General features: G+C 52.6%; 1 protein-coding gene across 2 annotated transcripts in view; it reads left to right on the top strand.

Annotated features, from left to right (window-relative positions):
- ASTN2 (astrotactin 2) overlaps positions 1-21,288 on the top strand; it is a 360,503-nt gene that overhangs the window by 112,855 nt on the left and 226,360 nt on the right. For both annotated transcript variants that reach the window (XM_069771376.1, XM_069771377.1), the window contains exon 5: positions 7,373-7,480. In XM_069771376.1, coding sequence (XP_069627477.1) covers positions 7,373-7,480 — 108 coding nt within the window. The remainder of the gene's footprint in view (positions 1-7,372; positions 7,481-21,288) is intronic.

Here is a 21,288-nt window from a genome sequence, read left to right as displayed (position 1 = left end):
AAACAGTAATGGCTCTGGGTTAAGCAGTGAGTACAGCGGGTTTGGGTCCAGATTTCTAGCTGGCGAGGAGGAAGAGGTGTCAGGGTCCCTCCAGAGATGATGGGCAGGAGGGGGTCCCTTGACCATGGACTGCCCAGTGCACTGCCGGTCTTTGTGGCAGTGCTGGGGGCTGGGGAGGAAATACTTTTATTTCTGTTTACTGTTGGTTTTGTTTTTCATTTATTTATGAGTCTGAAATGTGATCTTTTATTCTGGATACATTTTCCTGCAATACAGGCCCAGAGAGGGCTTTTTTTATTATAGCTCTGCCCATAAATTATTCACTTAGTGTGAAGAAAATGTTCTGACTCTTTAACTGGTTTAAATTATTTGGTTTGTTTTCTAGTAGTTACTCAAATACGTGTATCTGGATTTTGGCGTGTGTGTGTGCAGGTGCTTTGGGGTCCACAGCGACTGTCTGGTGAAGTTTCCCTGATTCCCTACTCCAGCCTGTTTGTTTGTTTTTATTTCACTTTTGAATTGCCTGAAGGTAAGAGGCTTTTTAGTCCCTAATAGAGCAAGTCAATTAATCCACGCAGCCAAGCTTAGGAGGAGACACGATGCCGGGCTGCAGGCAGAGCCCCTGGCTGCATGGGAGCAGAGTGTGGCCCCGAGCCAGCCCGGCTTGTCCCCCATCTCTAGGGACACGCACCCTCCATCTCCCACCTCCCTGTGCTGGTGCTCCCCTGCCTCCCCACAAATCCCCGTCTGCACCACGCCAGAGCGTGCCCTGGGGCAAGGGGAGCTCTTCCCAACCTTCACCCCATCCCTGCTACCCCCCAGGGTCCCTCTGTCCGTTAGTGGCTGCGGGAATAGTCAGTGGATACCAGGACAAGAAAGCCCTTGGGTTGTTCTCTACTTCTGCCCAGACTTGTGTTTCCTCAACACGAGGGTTGGAGACCAACTTGCACCCAATGTTGGGATGAGGAGCCGAATTTCCCCTCTGGCTGCTGGGTTCTATGTGGCAACCTGCTCGTGGTGCTCAGCGAGGTCGCCCTCCGTCCCTCCCTGCCTCGGCCGCTGGCAGTCCTTAGCCACGGGCAGTTACAGCTGGGCTGTCCAGCAGGTCCAAAGCAGCAGGCTCGCCCAGACCCGTGGTGGAGAAAACAAAATTGTCTCCCTTGGGACTCTTGCGCTGTTCCCCCGGGAGCCAGAGCATGCCCAGCTGCCCGGCCACAAATCTTCCCCGCCGTGGCTGTCACTATATTTTGCTTTCTGGCTCTTTCCCCGGGGCCTTGGGTGTGCGTCTCAGGTATGCCGGGGTGCCTGCTCCAGCAGCCCCGCGCCGGGCAGGCTCTTGCACGCCGAGTCGTGGGGCTGGGGAAGGGTTTTGGAGCAGGCTGCGGGCGAGGGGAGGTGATGGAGAGGAGCTGGGCACCAGCACCTCGAGCTGCTCCGGTCCTGAGCTGGTTGCAGTGGTCCCAAAGGTGCTGCAAATTTGGGTGGGGGTGTCTCACTGCACCCCAGTGCTCAGCTCTGGTAGGAGGGAAGAGGATGGCTGGAAGGGAAGGACCCAGGTTAGCTGGGAAGGTGCTGCCGCGGCTGTTCCCTTGTCTGCACTGGGAGCAGGGTGAGTCCCCGTGGTGTTGGTGCCCAGCCTACCGTGGTTTCCTTGGGTTTCTTATGGGAACCCTCACTGGCATGCCCTAGAAAAAAGATTTTAAGGTCTCAATCATCAGAAATCAGTGAGCAGCCCCAAAAAGCAAGCCAGTTCCAGCATCTCCAGTGGAGATCCCGCTCCCCACAGCCCCATCCCATCCTTTTTTCCATTTAATTTAAATTTCTTTTCACTTGCAAAAGCCGTGGCTGGGCGCTGCTGCTGAGGCCGTATCCATGCCTTTTCCTGCACCTTTCCTGTGCTGGAGGTTTTGTTTTGACAGCCTGCGGTCCCTCTGGCGGGCGAGCAGTTGGAGTGCTATCGAACATTAAGGTTAAGCCATGATATCACAACTCACGATGTTTGCATTTTACATCCAATTGCAAACACAAACCCTTCGCCTCATTAATCCTTTGCAATCCATGGGTTTTTTTCCTCCCCCTAAATGAAATTGTCCGTTTGGGATGCATTTATTTCCTTCTAACAGCCACATGACAGTTCCACTGATGGAGTTTGCATCCAACTTTGTTACTGGGTAGTGACAAGCCGGCCTGACGGATGCATGTGTGTAATTATTTTCTCACAGTTCAATTTAATTAATGCTTAACCTCGTCAGAGCCCTACAGCTGGAGCGCTCTCCCTGCAGGAACCATGCACAGCAAAAGGATTTCCTCCTTTATGGAAAGGCTCTGAAAGGGCTCTAAGTGCCACTCCTGCACCAGAAACCAAACCAGAAAACAAAGAACCCAACGCCCCAGCCCAACAAAACCGAATCTGGGATAAGCTTTGCCTTGCTTTGCTTCCCTGCACTAAGTGCATTTAAACTGCTGCCTATTACTTGTCATTAAATCTGATTCTGCACTAAGTGTTTCTAACAGCTCTGAGAAAGGTCGTATTTTGCGGAGAAGATCGACTTCAAAAAAAAAACCCAAAAAACCCATACCACCCTCTCCATTTACAGTACCATATAACTTTATTTTGTCTAATGCCTTTTTCATACAAACTTTCTCCCCAAACACTTTTATCGAGTGAAGTGCATTTAGAGTTTATAAATAATAGAGGGACAGAGAGGATGATAAGAGCTGAGGTGCTGGAAGGAGGATATCTCTGCTGAGGGTGGCAGTGCAGGAGGGAGGGATGCTGCATCCGAGAGGGTCTGGGTGTACTGGTTCCCAAAATGCAGCCAGGCTGCTACCCGGAGCATCCCAACCCAGCTGCGTCGGAGGAGCGGGGCTTAAACTGGGAAGCGATTGGGAACCGTGGGGAGAGGTGGCGGTGCAGGGACTGAGGATGCGGGTTCGGCCGATGGACCCCCCTGCGCACCCTCCCCATGGCTGGGTGGGATTTTGGGGTGCGGGGCTGGGAGGTGCCCTGGGGGGAGGCCGGTTTGTGCAGAGAGGGGGTCTGGTGCCCTCTCCTGGGGCAGGCCTTTAAAAGCACCCTGGCTTTGAGAACAAATAAGCCGTTAATAGCTCCTTCTGCCTGAGAAGGGATGTGCTGTTTATCGGGGCTGCGGCTTCTCGTGTTTTAGAGCTCTTGGCTGAGCCATGAGTTACCCAAAGTTAGCCCAGGGAGGAGAGCCCACGGTCCCTGCTCTCGCCAGGACCCCTCCGCCTCCCCCCTCGCCCCGTCCGTCTGTCCCGCAGTACCCACGGAGCATCGCGTTCTGCTGGCGAAGCTTTTTTGGGGTTCAGCCGGGAGCTTTCACCTCATCCAAGGCAACGCATCGCATCCAGCTCCTTGAGTTGGTCCTTGCAGAAAATCAAACCCTTCACAGCTGCGCGAGGGCTGTCATCTGGGATCGGTGTGATCCCAGTTTTCCATGGTGGGAGCCGTGAGGCCGTCACCTGGGTGTTGCACCACCTGCCCCAGTGTGGTTTCTTGGGCATAGGCAGAAGGAAAAGGGAAGATCAATGAGGAGGAAGAATTTTCACCATCTGAAGCCAGTGTGTGTGCGCGCGTACCCCTGCTGCAATGACAAACCAGAGCAGAGTGCTTCATTTTTAAAGGGCTTTTTTTCTTTATTGGTTTTTTTTTTTTTGTGTTGACTGGATACATTTCAAAAGAAAATGTTTGTGTGTATTTTTTTCTTCCCTAGAACTGCATCTAATTTACCTTTCTCTGGCCATGTTTGGTTTTTCAGTTGACTGGTAGGGGTAAATTAATTAAACTGAAAATTTCTACTTAGCTAATTGTATAGCTCTGCATCACCCTGCCAGCCCTCAGTGAGTGGACCTCACCGCAGCACTGGGGAGGTGGGGAGGGGACTCCTCATCTGGTTTTTACTGGGAAGCATGGGAGCAGGGGGGCTTGTTGAACACCCAGGGGACTGCATTGCATGGGGCAAGCAAGCGTGGAGGTGGAGTGAACCGAACACGGTCGAGTAGGGAGGTCATGGGTCTTTAATGCTGCAGTGCCTACAGGGTTTGGCCCTTTTTCTGGAGGGGAGTGATGCAGAAAATCCTTATGGATTGGCAGTGGGGCTGTGGCTGCGGGGTGGGGGGATGCATGGACACAGGTGTCACCCAGGGTGGCACTGCTGGGGACAAACATGAGCTCCCACTTCTATTATAACATCCAGCTTGGAGGGATTACGTATCCCAGGTCAACGTGGCCTCAGACAGGAGTTATCCAAACAGCTCCTGTAACTTATTTCTTTATTTTAACTCAGTTTTGATTTGTTTTGCGTCCACAGTTGCTTCCCTGAGATGCTCTGTAACCTCTTGGCTTTGAGGAAGGGATTTAAAATATCAGGTTTTGGGTTTTTTTGTGTTGTTTTTTTTTTTAATGGACAAAAGTGCACCTTTAAAAAATACACATGGCTTTACCTAACAAACTCTTTGGTGATGACAGAGCCTCTAATTCCTGAATTTTATTTCCTTAGTTCCCATTTAGCATTAACGCTACCATCTTTAATTACACCATAACGAGAGGTGTTTGCCTTGGCACCCCGCCTTACTCCCCGCTAAATTAATGTCGCGCTCAAAACGAGCGCCCTGCCCCAGTGTGTAGCTGAGCTGCGATCTATTTGAACGGATTAACGAGCTTGTAAATCTGCAAACAGGATTAGAAAGGAGAGCATCTTCCTCCAGCTCCCCCTCCTCTCTGTGCCTGGTCCCCAGGCAATGGGGCGGGGGGGGGGGGGGTACGGGCGAGGAGGGGGAGCTTTGGTTTTTCTCAAATCTAAATAGGAGTAAACTGGGTGTAAAGGGGGTGTAGCTCCCTGGGGGAGCCGCTGCAGACAGTTGCTGGTGTGTTACAGGTGCAAAGTTGCTGTTTCCCTGTCCTTCTCTCTTTTAAGCATCTTATTCTGCTTTGTAATCAGTTGCGGTGATTAGGATCCTTTTTCTGTTACTTGGTGGGCTTCTTTCTCTTTTTTAAGAGAAAAAGAGGGCTGAGCAGGCAGGGCTGTATGGCTTTAATTGGGTACTCTCCCTGTTCATCCCTGTTCACATGGGTGCTGTCTGCTGTGAGCATCCTCAGTCCTGCCACAAGCATCCCCAGCCCTGTGCTCCCACGAGCAGCCTGCCACCGAGGCCAGCCGGCGGAGCTGGTGCAGGTGGTATTGCCCCAAACGCAAGCATCTCGCAGGGATGCTTTGGCAAGATTTTGGGGCCAGTTAAAGGTGAAATGAGGTTCACGGCGGGATCGGTTGAGGATCAGCACTCCTGCATCCTACAGCCTGCCTCGACTGGGTTCCGGGACCCCCAAAAGCACCGCCAAGATGTGTTCCAGCACCCTTGACAGCGTGAAGGGGTGAAAGCGCATCCCTTGCAGCTGTTTCTCTGCCCCGGGCTCGTGTTTCCAGGCTGACCTCTGCCACCACGTGTTGGGGCAGAGGAGACGTTTCCGCTGCGGGCTGGGGACCTGCGCCGGGTCTCCCAACTCCTGTATTTATACATCCTGCGCAGTGCTGGGTAATCAGAAAATGCAATATCGCTGTCACCAGCTCTCCGAAGACATCCAGCCTGAGTAATTTAACATGTCAGCGCCATCCATCACGGAGATGCAGCCGGCAAACAAACGCGGGGCGGCTGGAGGGGGCTGGGATGGTGGCTGGTGGAGCGGCTGCTGCCTGCACTGGTTGCCTTGCTCACCTCGGTGGGGTTCGAGAGCAGAGTGAGCACCGGAGATCGCTGCCTCTGTCCATCCCCAGCCATCTGCCTGCACAAAAGGGACCAGGTCTGGCCCATGGGAAGGTGGCAGAGGGACGTGCCGTGTGCCGCCTGCGCAGGCGACGTCCAGGTCCCTCTCCCGGGCAGAGGAGATGGCTCTGCCGAGCTGTGGGGGGGAAAACCCTCCGGTAGCTGGTGTCTGTCTCCTGGCCCCGGGCTGGGAGAGAGCCCTGGGCAGCCCTTGCTCAGCAGGAGAAGGGGATGTGCAGCAGAACTGCAGCCCTGGCTGGTTGCCCGAGGGCCTGCATTAGAAGCCCAGGTTAATTAAGATTTTCCTCGCTGATGCGAATAAGCCTTATTGGTTTTACCACTTTGCTGTGCCCTTCAAAACCCCAGTCCCTGGCGTGGGGGTGCATCGTGACGTCGGATGTTCGCTGTGATACGGGGGTTTGAAGAGGGGCTGGTGGTGGGTTAGGGTTTGGGGTGCAAGCCTGTAAACTGCCCCCAGCCCCCATGTCCAAGCACTAAATGCTGCTGTGTGCAAGCACTGACACCTCGCCTGCTGCTTTCAGGAGGAAAGGAGCTGGTGGAGCTTCTTCCTGACCCCCCTGTCCAAGGGCACTGCGCGGCCAGGTTGGGGCACGGACGGGCCAGGAGCCACGTGCCGAGCTCCCGGCGTCCCTCTGGCTCCTGCCAGCCACTTCTCATCACGGTGATTAAGGATTTCAGAGGGCAGAAGGCACTGCTCGTTTTCTGTTCGCCTGCCAAGAAGTGGGGAAATTGTGCTTCTGCCTAGAATAAAGGATTTTTTAAAAACAGTAAAATATTTTAATGGCAGTTTAAAGGGCCACTGTCAACCCCCAGAGGCCTCTCTGCTTTAAACTCTGCAAGGATTGAAGGACTTCTGCCAGTTAGAGTCTGTGTCGCTTTTTAAGCATCTGTCGCTCCTTGGTGGGTCTGGCGGCTGAAGCGAGCCAGGCTCCTCCAGCATTCTGCACCCTCTCCAGCTCCGGGAGGGAGATGCCGGGTAAACCGTGGGCCAGTCCTGCTCCTTGCCATGGCTGTTGGTACCAGCCGCTGCAGGGATGCATGCTGCTGGCCGGCACGGCGAGCTGGTGCAGCAAATGGACCAAAGTGGGTGCTGAGGGAGGGAAGCCGGACCCTTGCCATGCAGCGGGGTCCTGAGCACCTCCCGAGTGCTGTATTCGCCCCGTGCTGCTTGTCTCTGCTGGGTTTGCTTTGAAGCAAAGACCTAAAATTCACTGGGCTTCACTATGCAGGTGTCCTTGGGGAAAGCAGCTTCTACATTCAGAGTTTTTCTTTGTAAATACATTACAATACATTTGCAAAATATATTCCTGGAGGTAGAAAGCATCTTCTTACATTCACATCGCAATTGGCACCATGGGGTCTTGATTCTTAACGAGGGCAAAAAGGAACCAGCGAAATCATGAGTGGCAAAGTCCCTGGTCACTTCTGGTGAGCCCAAGCAGAGCACCTGGGCTGGGAGCGGTGGATGCCAGCCAAATCCAGCAACTCTGCCAAGGAGCTCCCAGCTCCCCCCTGCTGCCATGCATCCCAGCTGACAGGGCTGATTTTTTTTCCTCTCTATTGCTTGCAGGTGGGATTGGGTTTGGACGTGCCAAAGGAAACTCTGGTTCAGAGGCGGACGATGAAACCCAGCTAACCTTCTACACTGAGCAGTATCGGAGCCGGAGACGAAGCAAAGGTACAAAAATGACACAGGCACTGGTGATGTGTATGGGTGTAAGAGGGAAAAAAATGGTTAAGCACCTTAACTGTTTCTGTGGGTTGATGCTGTCTGATACTGCATGAGTTTAGGTAAGGACCGCAATACCAGTCCATAGTATTAAGGATATCCCAAGATATGCTGTTTGTGCGATGCAGCACCATGCAGGAGCCATAAATAGCATTTCCCAGTGATGTTGCTGAGGTTCTGGGTTTCTTTGATGGTTTCTAGTATCAGTTACGTTACACATGCCCTGGCACTTCCCTAAAGCTGCACCGGCGGCAGTCCTGGTGGGACACCTGCAGCTGTTGGGGATGGTCACCTTGGCAATTCCTTGCTCCAGACTCCTGTTTTCTGCCCTTTATTTCCCATGCAAAGCATTAGTTGGACAGAAATTTCCCAGCCTTCCTCTTGGCACAAAGGCAATTAAAAGGAACAAATTCAAAATGAGGGCTGGGGCAGGGGTTTGTAGACCGGAGTCCCTTCAGGCTTTTTTGTGAGTTAGAGGAGCTGAGAAACTGAAATATCATCTGCAGTTTGAAATTAGCATCCATGTTTTCTCCGGTCATACCACACTGGATCGTTTTTGTTCGGGACCCTTGGACCAAGCTCTTTGGCGGAGGACAGGGCGAGCCTTGCTGCTGCTGCTGCATTTGAAAAATCACTGTCAGGAAATCACTACGTTGGGAAGCAATTTAAAAATTGCACAGTGGGTCTGCTCCCTCCATTTGTTTTCTGTATTAAGCCGGGCATTGGCAGAGCACAGCACGCCAGATAGATGCCTGCGCCCACCACAGCAAATGCGGCCCCATTTGTTTCAATGATTAGGCATTCCGATAAATGCTCACAAGGTGTTTATTTGAATGTGAAATTACCTCAACACCTCTGATCAGTTTGATGATTGCACATGGGAATAAACACACACGTGCACAGGGGTGCATTGCATTTGTTCCTGCTGAGAGGCAGGGCATTAATTTTTTTTTTTTTTCCCATGCGTTTTAGAACTACAAGAAATTCTCACCAAGTTTAAAATGAACTTTTGATGGAAAGCAGGGAGAGAATTTGTGAGTTAGTTACCTGTTGCAGTACAAGCATAGCTGTGTTAAAGGGAAAATGATGTGCAAGAGAAGGAAGAACTTGGTTGTATTGCAAACAGGGACAAAAGAAATGGTCCCGAAAAGTTGCTGGTGCAGGGAGGAAAATTTCCCAAGTGCTGAAGTAGGTTTTTGATGAGTTATTCTGAAATACTGGGCTGGGTGTTAAAGTCGTTGGGTACTTTGGAAAAGTCACCAAAATTTGAGGTTTTTTCAGCCACCACAAGGGAAGGGAGAGATAGTGCGCAAGCAAGGTGTGGAAAACTGTGTTTTAAGGAAAAGAGATAAATCTTTGCTTTCCTGCTGCTTTGACGTCATTCCTCGTGAGGTCGAGTCAGTCTCTCGAAACACATTCATGCTGGATGCCGGGTACAAAGATATTCTTATTGACATATACGTTGCCTTTGGGTTGTTTGTTTAAGCGTCCTTGTAGGGCAAATATAAAGGAATAGATAAATGGGAAGAATTCCTTTCTTTTCCTTTGAATAAGCTGTTGTTCACCTGGGCAGCTTTGATGGCTGGGTTTGAAGGGAATTCAGGAGGAAGAGCTGCCTTGCACGGTTGCACAGAGCTGGCTGTTAGATCTACGTTAGCGTTTGAGTGATGCTGCGAGAACCTGGTTTGTTCATGTTTGGTGCTGGTTAACCGAGGGAATTGTCCTGCATAAAGTCCCCATTGAATTTCCCCTCCTGTCTAGCTAAATTTTGCCATCGCTGTGTCCTTGAAAGGAATTTTCCATTATCCTTTCATTGACTCTTCTCTCCCTCGTGGAAGGAAGGTAATAGCTTAGTGGGAAGTCACAGTACCAAACTCATAATTACGAGTTCAGCAAAGATCCATAATTGGATGAGATCATAACTCTAATAGAGAAGGATGTGTCGTCAGATACGGTTAATTCTTACAGTGATGTTCCTGTATCGATTTTGCCATGGTTGTGTGTCATTGCAGGTGCTGTGAGATAGTTATCAGGTCCAAGGAGAGAGATTCCTTGGGGTTTCTCTTCTTGGATGAGGTTTTGCAGGATTGAGCCTAATTACTGATACTGTCAAGGCATTGATCCCAGCCGATGCAATGGGAAGTTTTCACTTAGGTGGTGCGTAGGTTTGGTTTTACTTGGAGCTTTGTTGAAGCCAACTGGTTAAGTGGTTGTGGGCTTTTTGTGACCTGTAGAAGAAAGACTGCAGGTTTTGTAGTGTGTTTGCAAGGTATTTTAGAGGGACATTCCCATAGGTAAATATTATGCGTGGGAGAGCTTGTTCTGGTAGCTCAGGAGCAGCAGACCCATTGATACCTGGTTTTCAGTGCTGGAATACACAGAGAAGTAAATCTGATCAGTCTGGGCACAGAGGCAGGGACGGCCAAGGCATCACCTTCTGGGGTCCCAGCATGCCGCACCACGCATCTTCCCAGCTTCTAGGTCTGTGGGATCCCCTGACGCTTATGTTTCCTGTCTTTGGAAAGTCTCCAGAGAAGTTAGAGGTGGGGAGAGTGTAAGAAATAACACAGAGGAGGCTTTTCTATGGAACCTTGGTCCTTGTCTGCTGTTGGGCTCAGCCCCACCTCTGGGATTTCAGCTGGGAGAGGCAATGCTGGTCACTGGTGTCTCTGGGGAGCTGGCTCATGCCAAGAAGTGCTCTGTTCATACCTGTCTGCAGCGAGGCATCTCTTCTCTTCACCACGGCCCTGTGCCTGTGCCCACACCAGCTCTCCACCCTCTGCTTCTTTTCGGTGGATCAGTGTGACCGCTGCTCTGGGTGGCAGCGCTGATGGCAGGGCTGGCCTGCAGTCCCAAGGGAGCTGGAATTTGGACTTAATGTCCTGCTTTTCCAAGTGAAACGAGTACTGAGAGAGGCTGTCGGGCCATGTGGAGCTCCATGCTCAGAGGCTGGAGGGACCCTCAGCTGGGGCCAGGGATGGCTGGTTTGCTCCTTCCTGCTGACCCACATTACTGACTCCACGAGGTTTTCCAGAAATTAGTTTTTCTTGCAACCTGTTCACAACGGCTGTGTGCACTCCAGGGCTCTGCTTGCTGTGGGGGCTGGCTCTCCCCTTTCCCACTCCCCTGGGAGAATCGGGAAGTGTGGGAACCTCCTTGCGTGCCGGCTGTGGTACAGGGATGGCTCTTGTCTCCAGGGCTGTCAGTCATCGTGCCTTTCACCAGAGCTGAAGTCTCTGCAAGAGAGAGCTGCCAGTGTTGTAGAGATGCTAATCCACATTCCCAGCTGCCCATCACGGGTGATACCAAGCTTTGATACTACTTGGTTCTTCTCTTCTGCTGAGCAGCGTGGGATGTGTTCAGTCAGGTCTCCCTCTGAGTTTGAGAGGAAAGTATTAGTAGCAAAAAAAAAAAAACCAAACCAGGGAGGCAGAGCCCTATGCACAAACCTCGCTTGCACAGTGCCTTGCTTCTGCTCCATCCTCCTTGCTCTGGGGTTGTGCTTGCCTCCTGCCCAGCAAAATATATCCAGCTCCAGGTCAGGCTTTGCAGCCCTGAGCGCCGCAGGTCGCATGCAGTGCCTGCCCGATGGCTATTCAAATAGAGAGAAAGATGGGGGGGGGGAGAAAAGAAGCAGCATCAGAACTCCAAGGCCGTACCAGGCTCCCTGCAGCGGTGGGCTGGCCCCTGTGTTCTGTGCTGCCTGGCTCGTCAAGGACTCGGTGAGTCTAATGAGCCCCTCTGGTGGAGAGGGGGGAGGCGCGAGTGAGCCGCCTCCACCTCCGTCTGCTTCCTCGGGCCCTGGAGCAGCTGCTCTGTAACACAGAAATGATTCTGCTCTTTTAAAGCCCCTTCTAGGAGAAGGTCTCTAAGGGATGAATGAAGAGTAAATCGGCATCGCATTGGGTCTGCAAGGCAGATGCTGTGTGGCTTCCTGGGTCAGGGGAAACTGAGGCAGGGAAAGCGATGGCATCATCCGGAGACCCTGCGAGGGGCTGAGCATCCTGACCCCATTCATCTTGGGGACCCGGAGAGCCTCTGGCCTCTCCTGCAGCCTGGCCGTTGTCTGAGACCCTGGGACCTGCCGGGGGTCTCCGTGGCGGCTGGTGAGCCCTTGGGGCTGGGGCTGATCTCGCTCCTCACATCAGCAGAAAGGTCAGGTCCAGAGAGTTGCTGGAAACGCAAATACAAAATGGAGCGCTGGGTGCAAGCGCAAAGCAATGCCGTTGATACCGTGATGGTTGAGATGTGCTGGAGGGCACCCAGCACAGTGACCCAGCTGGGATCTCTCATCGAACGTCCTCAGCTGGCTGCTGCCTTTCAAGCAGGCTCTGGCATCTGCTTCAGTCTGAGCCGGACCAGCCCGAGCCTGCTCCTCCACGCTCGGACCTGGGATCGCTTCACCCCTCTTGGCATCATCTCTATTGCAGCCTGCTAAAGGAGGAGGAGGGAAATATCCCACCCTGTTTCCATGCATAGCTTTCATTCGGGTGGTACCTTCCCATCCAGCAACCTGCTGCCATTCCAGGAGAGCTCCCCAGCAGCCCAAGGAAGGGAGGACCTGATTTTGGGAAGCTCCTCGGCTGAGGTCTCCGTGAACAAAGCATCTGGCTGTTTCCATAGCACGCAGTGATGGTTTAGACAAATTAGCAGAGTTCAATTATGTACCTTGGATTGGTGTCAGCCGCGCGTGTGCGCGCGCATGTGTGTGCCTTGCTGGCTGGCGAAGTCTTCTGAGGGCTGTTAGAGAAATGAGAAGCTGAGCTTTGATCTGCCTCTGTATTTGGTGTTTAAAACAAGGCCTTTTATAAGGGAATATTAGGTATTCGGAGTCTGTTACATATGAGGAAGCTTCGCTTTGATCCTCTCCTCTCTCCGGAGGCAGCAGACACTTATTATTTCATGGGGGACTAAACGAAATGCAGAATGAAATTTGGGTACCGTTCTCCATGCTCTGCCAGTGCCCCCGGTCCCGCTGGGGCTGAGTAAACGCTGTGGGCAACGTGTCGCCCCATCTGTGCCGTGCCATGCTCCTCAGGGAATCATCCCCCCCGGGTCCGCACTGGGTTCAGCTCGCTATCCCGGCAGCCTTCGAACTGGGGGAGACGCCGTCGGGAATCAAATGGGAGACAAAAGGCGATAAAGCAAACACGTTGATTTGGGTTGCTTACAGTAGCAAGAGGGAGTAATGGGTCTGTCCGTGCCTCGTGCTGTCTGTCTGTGCTCGGGGAGCTTTCTCCCTCCCTGCCGCTGCTGGCAGCCCTGTGCTGGCTGCCCGTCCCCTCCTCGTGTTGTGGGGTCAGCCCGTGGCGCAGCCGGCCGTGCCCCAGCTTCCCCGGGAAGGGGATGCATTGCCGCTCGCTGCAGGGACAGACGGACGGCTCAGCGTTGGTGCGCGGTGCACACCCAGCTGGTTCGTGGCACGTGGAGCCGTGCAGCTCTCTGCGAGGCCAGGGAAGAGCACCCCAGAGGGGACAACTGGGGTCCCATGCAACCTGGACATCCCCAAATCTCTGGGGATAAGATACCTTCATGATATAAGTCCCATCTTTACCTCCCGGAGGACCAGGGTACACCCGCCCCCAGGCTGCACCCCGGCAGCACAGCCCCTGCCCAGACCCCTGCGATGCCCCAGGGTGGTGGTGCCAACGAGGGATGCTGTTAATTTTCAACCTTTCTCAGCTCTCAAAAAGCTCTGTCGTGGATGCTGCTTTTCTAGCAAGCAAACATATGCGGTGCTTTTGCATGATGGCTTATTTTGCTCGCAGAACAAGCAGGCGCTGCATCAGCACATAAAACCCACCCAGAGCCCCTCTCCATCCCTGTTAGACTCCATCTGTGCAGGGAAGCTGGGCTGGGGTTGCTCCAGCAGCCTGTTTGGTCCCGTAAGTCCCCGGTGGCTGTACGTATAGGGGTGCACACACTCTCCTGCCCGTGCCCTGGGTACGGAGCTTTTGGGGAGAGGGGCCACTGTGGCAAGGTGGTTGCAAAGCGTGAGCTGGGGAGCAGAGGGGTCCGCAATTAAAGCGGTCGTGGAGCGGCGGCAGCCGCAGGCTTTTTAACTTCCCCGGACTGTGCTGGAGATAATGGCTTTTACATCTGTTCCTGGAGGCAGCGTGGGTCTTTCTATTTATTTATTTATTTTTTGATTGTATCTGATACAGCCTCAGCGAGTAATTGAGTGTTTGAGAGTGAAAAATTATCTCTCCGGCTTGGCCCTTATCTTGACAGCAAAGCAGCACTTTTAATTTAATTTTGTTCAGAGCATGTGGGTAACAAATTCCACTAATCGCTCTGCTGTCGCCCTCCGCATCGTAACGAGCCTCTTGTTTCCCAGGAAGCGGAACATAAACACGGTGCTGGATGCAGGCGGGAGGAGGGCGAGAGTTAGCGCCGGCTGGAAAATGAAGACGCGTTTTGGTGCTGATGCTCGGCGCGCCCGTGACGCGATGGATTTGTCTCCTGGCTGGAGTAGGGGGAGGAGGCAGAGGGTTGCGGACGTCACGCCGCCTTGGTGAAGCTCATCCGTGTGTGGCACTTGGCTGTGGGGGAAACTGAGGCATGGAAGGGATACGCCCCGACTCTGGGGAGCTGTTGCAGAGCAGAGATTTTTATTCTCATCCTGTTGGGTCATTTTGCATTTATTCTAAGAATAGTGGAGGGAGGGGAAAGATCCCCAGAAAGAAAGGTCTGGGTGGGGTTTTTTTGGTTTGGTTTGGGTTTTTTTGTCTTTGGAGATCCCAGGCCAGTTCCCAGATCCCAGGCAGCAGCCCAGCTCTGCCTGCAGGGTGGCGATGGGAGAGCCGGCAGGGCCTGGATGGGCAGTGTGGTGGAGGTCCAGCAGCCATGGGCAGCTCGCCGGGTGCTGGGGCATCTCCTGCCAGGTCCTGAGCTCTCCCTGGCAGCCTGGCCTCCATCACTGCTCTCTCCTGATCTCCAAAATCAATTCAGCTGTCTGACCAGCCCTTTGCTCGCCGAGCACAATCCTCCCTGGGCTGTGACTCAACAGGAGCTATTTCATAGATAATGATGAGGTTTTTTTCTCTTTTCTCCTGTAGGAATAATGTTTCCGTTACACTGTATTGAAAATTGCTTTCCCTCCTCCTTAAAATGAAGCCTTCCACTCAGATTTGCCTTTGTGTTTGTATATTGTAAAATTGGGACTCATTTGGAGTTTAAAACAAAAAAAGATCAGGCCTTAATTCCAGGAGAAGTGTTTCCATTGATTTGCGTGAAAGAAAATTCCAGTGCAGGCAATCTCTGACTTTAAATATGTAACTGTTTCTTTAATGTGATTTTATCTCAACCAATTCAGCACCGAGAACATGAAAGCAAAACTGACTTCATTGATTTTAATTGTCCATGCCCAGAGAAATGCAAAAAATGTAACAGCGCCAGGAGACCAAATCGGGTTTGCACAAATTCTTCCCCCTTTGCTGTGCTGGCGGAGGTCTAAGATATGCGGGCAGGAGACCCTGCCCAGGGTGACCGGGGTGGAGGTGGTGACCCTGGTGGTGATGGGGCTGGTGGGTCAGCAAAGACCACATCTCAACCTGTGCCACCTCGGTCTTCTCCATTGTCCCCCCTCCCCTCTGCTGCCCCTTCCTTGCCCAGCCTTCAGGGCTTTTCCTTTCCCTCCGCTTCCCCCCATCCTCCTCCTCCTCCTCCTGATTGGAATTTGCTGGTGGCATCTCCCTGCGAGCTGCAGGTACAGCGTTTTAGAGCAAAAGGGGAGCACCACCGGTAACTGTATAAATAGGAAGTAAATACATTTATTCAGTACACGAGGCATTAAAACTCCAGGAGCGCATAAAGGGCCAAGGCTCGGGCTACTGGAGGAGTGCGAGAGCTCGCCGGGGCGAGTGGTTGCAGGCTGCGGTGCATACCGGAGCTCAGCTGCCAAACCCTTGGCTCGCCATGGGGTCTGACCCCGACCTCCCCACGGTGGCCGTGCCACCCCTCGGCATCTCCTCTCCCTGACCCACACCCCAGGGCTGCCTTTTCTGCACCCCCCCCGCCGTACCAGAGGACACCTCGGCTAATTGCTAGTGGGTAATTCATAAACGTTAATAGTAGTAATCTGATTCAGCATGCGCTTAGCGAGATCAAATCCTCTATAAATCCAGAAGAGTCTGATCTCACCCTTCTGCTGCACAACACAGCCGTCTGTCCTCCTCGCTTCCCTCCCGTCCCTTCTTGTGTGTGCCCCCTCTGCCGCCTTGGAGGTGAGCGGAGTCTCCCCGGGGGTCTCCCCTGGCACGAGGGGAGCAAAGCCACCACTTTGGGGCTGATCCCCATCCTGCTGACTCTGGGGATGACGCTGGAGACAGCCCAGTGCCCTGACCCAGATCCAGACTGTAGATACGAGCACTATCCCTTGGGATTTGTCCAAGGCAGTGACGGAGAAGGTGCCTGCTCGAGGAGGGGCTGAGGCCAGGCATCGTAGAGAGGGTACGCAATGAAATGCCTGCTTGCGCTCTCACCTCGCTGCTCAGATGCTGCCTGGAGGGTTCATTGCATCAGTACCCCCTCCTTTCTGAGGGAGGTGGCTCTGGGGCAGAGTCGTCCATCAAGGCTTGGTGGGGACCGTGGTGCAGGAGAGCTGGGTCTGGCTGGAAGGAGGATGTCCCATCCCGTCCCATCCCGTGTGGCTGGTGTGTTGGAGAAAGAGGGACCATCCTGCTGTGGAAGGGGTGGGGAGGCCCTGGTGCAGGGCAGGGAGGGGAGATGGGCAGCGCTGCTCCCCGGCACAGGGGTGCTCCGTGGCAAGAGCCGCCTGCCAACACCGCTGCTCGTCTTAATTGGCGTTTGATTTGATTTGACATGATCTCCCACTTGTAAAACACCTTGAGATGTTTCTGTGTGTGAGGGTGTCCTGGAAACGCTGTTGTACCGTATTAATGAGCCTCCGCTGGAACACAAAGAAGGATCATTAGGAGTGCCCCACTCTGACACGCCGGCAGCATCGGCGTGCGTTGGGAGCAGCACGGAGACGCGAGACGGGCTGCGGTGGGCTCGCCGCTCCCCGGGGGTGCCAGGGGTGCCGCTCGCCCCACGCCGGGTGCTTCTGCATGCGGCACGGCACGGCGGCCGGGCGCTGGCGGCTGCACCGCGCGTTGCTAAGCAGTTCAGGCACTCGCTGTTCTCCCGCTTGGTTTCCCCAGCCCCGTCTTCCTCGGGTGGTAGAAATACATTTTAATATCCGAGTAGCCGCGAAACATTCTGTATTATGCTATTATCTCTGGGGGGGTGGGGAAGATTGCAAAGCACTTGGCGTTTAACACCCACATATGGCTAACACCATGGGCTGTGTGCTGATAAAGATGGGGTAATTAAAGTTTATTTTTTTTATAGACTAATCTCCCAAGCATGTATTTATGAGCCTGATTTAGAAACATCATATTACCAAGAGCGCGGGATATTTGTGTTGCTCATAAATCCATACGTGTTCTGAACATACCTTTTTTTTTTTTTCCTTCCTAAATTTAGGCAGCACTGCCAGTATTAAAAAGAAATGAGCTCGGAGTTTTGTTGTTTTTTTTCCCCCCCTTGTCCTTTAGGTGGGCAAGGGAAAGTGTACAAAGCAGCGAGTAATTAACTGCACGAGGAAATGATATTTTAAAGGAGACACGGTGTATTTGGAGGGGCTGTTTGCAGAGTGTTTACACCAGTGGCTTTGAATTTATCTTCATCTTGCAGCAGGTGCAAAATCTTCAGGGGAATGTGGTGCTTTGCAAGCTGTTTCTGAGCTGTCTGCAGAGGCACCCGCATCTTCTCTGGTAGGCTAGAGCTGGACTAATTGGTACTGGTGTTTAAGAAAAGAAAAAAAAAAAATCCTGGGTGGGAAAGGTGGTGGTGGCAGGAGCCCCTCTGACCACAGCCCTGGCTACTCCTCTTGTCTTCCAGTCTAATTAAGCTGCCATTGATTGGATCACTAGCAGGAAGCATCTCAGGTATGATTCTGCCCTAAAACAGAGCAGTTTGCCTTTCCCTTCTACTTCGCTCTCCTTTGCTGTCACAGGCTGGGGGGGGAGAGGTTACTTCTCCCCATACGGAAAGAAGTAATTTCTTCTTATTCTTCATCCTCATCGTGCGCTCGCTCCTTGGGCACAGGCTGCCTGGGTCTGCCTCCCCCAGGAGCCCCCGTGGGCCATCGCTTTCCTCCAAAACAGCCCGGCTGAGCACTTGGGCACCCACTCACCCTGTTGCAACCATCCAAAACCACAACAGAAACGTGTTTAATTGTAGAGAGGTCATCTCAATATATGAAGGATTTATTAGGGCAGAGGAATCTGGGGAGTGAGTTTGGTCTCAGCCATGCCTGGTTGCCACCTTCCTCTTGGGCTTTTCGGACCCCACAAGACCCAAACAAAGACCTGCATTGGGTGCTGAGGCTCTTGGGGCTCCTGAGTCCCATCAGCCATCCATGAAATCTGGCATTCCCCCCACAAGCTTCCTCCTCTTGGTAATGGAAGTTGATGCCAGCTTGTTTGGTGGACCTGGGTTTGCAAATCTGCATTTTAAACACCTCTCTGAAAGCCTGCAGGTGACAAGGAGAGGAGGGAAAGAGCAGGCTGCAGCCAGGTAGAGCTCCCGTCTGCAGCATTGTGGTTTATGTGGTGCTGCCTGAGTTACGGAGCTTGGTTTGGATCCCCTCCCCAGGCCAAGGAAGGAATGGATCATTTTGTCTCACCTCTTGAACAGAAGTGTGAAGCCCTGGTGAACCTGCTGAGGTTGGTTTGGTTAGCAGTGGCTTGCTAAGAAAACATTTTCTTGTGGTTTTAGAGGCCTGGCATCAAGCTGCTTTATCTCCAGATGGGTGTTTAAACACAGCACAGGAGTGCTTCTGCTGGAGCATCAGTGGTTTGAAGAGCACGCAATGGGATTGAAAATGGGAACCATGTCCCTCTCTTTAAAGAACGAGGGAAGGATCTGCTTTTCCAGCTGCCTCCCTTCAAACCTGGCAGCAAACTGGCCCTGAGCAATAAAGAGCTGAGCTGGAAATCCAATTTCTGTTCAAGCAGAAGACCTGTTGTTTTGGTTCAGTTGGTCAAAGCCAACATCAGGCAGTTCTAGAGGTCAATAACTAGCGCCGTGATGGAAACGACTGTGGAGCAGGAGACTTGTAGCACATTGTCCTTTTCCTTGGGCAGCCAAACTCAAACTCATTGAGCTGTTATGGGCTTTTTGCTGTTGCAAGCTCCTGGGCCCCTCTCCTTTTAGTCACAGGGAAAGAAGCAGCCACATGGACTGGCGGGGATGGGAGCTCCCAGATCCTAATTCTTCCAGCTCCACTCCAGCTGCAGAATGGTGAAAGCTGCCATCATACCTGTGATTCAGGCTCTTTGTGAAAAGGGGATAATACTTGTCTAACTCGTAAGGGATTTGTGATTTATTGTTTGCAAAGCACTTTAAGACCCTGGATTGAAAGGTGATTTATAATGGTGAAATCCAGTGTTCTCTGGTCTATTGTATACTTGGCTGTGTCCAATTACCCTGATGGAGGCTTTTTTCCTTGTTTTTTCTTTTTTCTTTCTCTTTTTTCTTTTTGCATTTGTGTAGTAACTTCAAGCAAATGCAGGGTTTGTGGCAGGCACAGTACGCCCAGCGAGAGGATGAGTTTGCCTCCCAAGGAGGTGCTAGCTTATGCTGATGATATGAATAAAGATTGGGAAGAAAAAAAAGGGGATCACAAGGTGAAGAGCGCAGGAGATCATCGATAAAGCTGTGAAACAGGGGTGGGAAGGCTGTTTAGATGATGTATGCATAAGGAAATTAAAAGATGCGTCATAAATAATCAATTTGCATACTCCTGTTGGTCGCAGTGATGGGGGTATTTTCCAGCAGATCAGCCACTTCTCCTGCCCTGCAAAAAAATCCCAGGCTGCAGCCTGGGATGCTTTGGTGGGACACACTGCCCTGCCTGGAAAACGCAGGTCGTGTCGAGCGTGAGATCCTTGCCCTGGCACCAGCATCTCGTAACAGCGGCTTCAGTCAAATTACAGGGTGTGCAAGTGCTAACTTGCTGGATGTATTTCCTGTTCAATTTTCAAACTGACGCTTTTTAAATCTCACTTTGCTGATGAGATGGTGAGGGACGGAGAGCAAGGGGGGAGAGGCTGGATTGACTTCCAAAAATAAATAAGCGTCCTTGCCTGAATCCTGAGCAGGGATGCGGTCAGGTCTGCCGGGAGCTCGGTCATTTCAGCCGCACTGTAATAAACTGTTCGGCAGCTGGGGTTAATTGCTGGGCTGTGCCCTCTCCTTGGCATTGCCATACACCCCAAGTGGCTTTTAATCGGTGTCCCGAGCACCAGAGAAGGCTGCTCTGCGAGATGTCTGTCGTTAGCTTCGAGCGAGGCAGAGTGCTGGTGCGAGGTGTCGGACAAGGTGGCCATGGGGGATGTGGTGCAGTTGGAGCAGTGGTGGGACACCCCTTGGGTCTGGAGAGGCCGGGCAGGGAGGGAGCAGTGGTGGCCCAAGCCGTGGTCTCCAGGGCTGCTCCCTTCTTGGGCAGTAGAGACCTGCTGGTGGGCTGGCGGTGGCCTGGGCACAGTTTGTCCTGGTCATCTCCATCAGTGGAGGGTCTCATCTGGACACGTGGGCACTCCTGGCCTGTGCCCAGCAAGAGAATCTGAATCTCCTGGGGCAGCCGGGTCTCTCCTGATGACCCTGTATTGCCCAGCTTCACCCCCTTCCCTGCAGAGTTTGGGGGATGCTCTGTCCCACCCAACTGTAGTTGACAGTGATTCAGTCATCTTAATGTCACGCTGCTCCACGAGGGTTCCCCGGTGGGTTTGTACCTGCTGCCAGCCTCTAGACCTGCAGATGCTCGAGCTCCTTGTTGGCTTTCACCTAATGCTTAAAAAAAAAAAATCCAAATAAAATAGAAGCCACCAACCAAGCCTGGCCGAGCGTGCAGGTCTGAGCGGAGCCACGGGGCGATGGGATCCCCGCAGCCTCGCAGGATTATTTGTTGGTGCAGGCCTCCCTTAGCCCTGGTGCCAGGCACATGGCCTTCAAGAGGAGGGACGGCAGTCTGAGAGTGACCCACGTGCTGTGCAGGTGCCCACTGGGGACGGGGCAGGCTGGGTGCCTGCTTCAGTGGCTGGCTTTCATGTGTCAGAAAATATTCAGCTGCATTGTGCGAGATGCCATGAGTTTCTGCACCTGACAAAATCAAACTTGTTTTGTAGTATCTCCTGCCTGTCAAAAGCGGCTGGCTCTGTAGGTCGCTTTGTTCTTCAGTGTAGCCCCCCTGTGATGACTGAATATTTATATATATTTGTGTAAATAATTAACACTTATTGGTGCTATATAACATCTACGGCTGGAGACTTCTCCTGGTGTTAAGGGAAAGCAAACGATGCCACAGTCCAGGCAGCCCTCGGATTTGGCTTGATTATTTTTTGTGACTTGACAAGATTTGCCAAATAAACCATGGCTGATGAGAAGTGACGGCGGCTTCACCGGGGGAGCCTGGCAGGGGTGGTGAATGGTTCCAGGGAGGAAGGGTTCCCAGGGAGAGGGTCTGTACCGGGCTCTGAGCAGTTTTCTCTCTCCTCTAGGAAAATATAGCCCCCAAGATGGATGTAACTCAGTGAGTGAAACAACACGAATATTAAAACCCAGCCAAACAAGGCGTGATGGGAATGATGGGATTTGCAGACCTTGGGAGCTCTTCCAGTGCTACTGAGCTGACGTCTTTGTTTTCAATGCCTGCCCTTCCCTGGGGTTGGGGCTCCCCTGCATCCACG

This window comes from Haliaeetus albicilla, chromosome 26 (genome assembly GCF_947461875.1).
Source record: "Haliaeetus albicilla chromosome 26, bHalAlb1.1, whole genome shotgun sequence".
NCBI classification, from domain to species: domain Eukaryota; kingdom Metazoa; phylum Chordata; class Aves; order Accipitriformes; family Accipitridae; genus Haliaeetus; species Haliaeetus albicilla.
The sequence above is the reverse complement of the archived record's forward strand: the minus strand, read 5'-3'. Positions and strand labels throughout refer to the sequence as shown.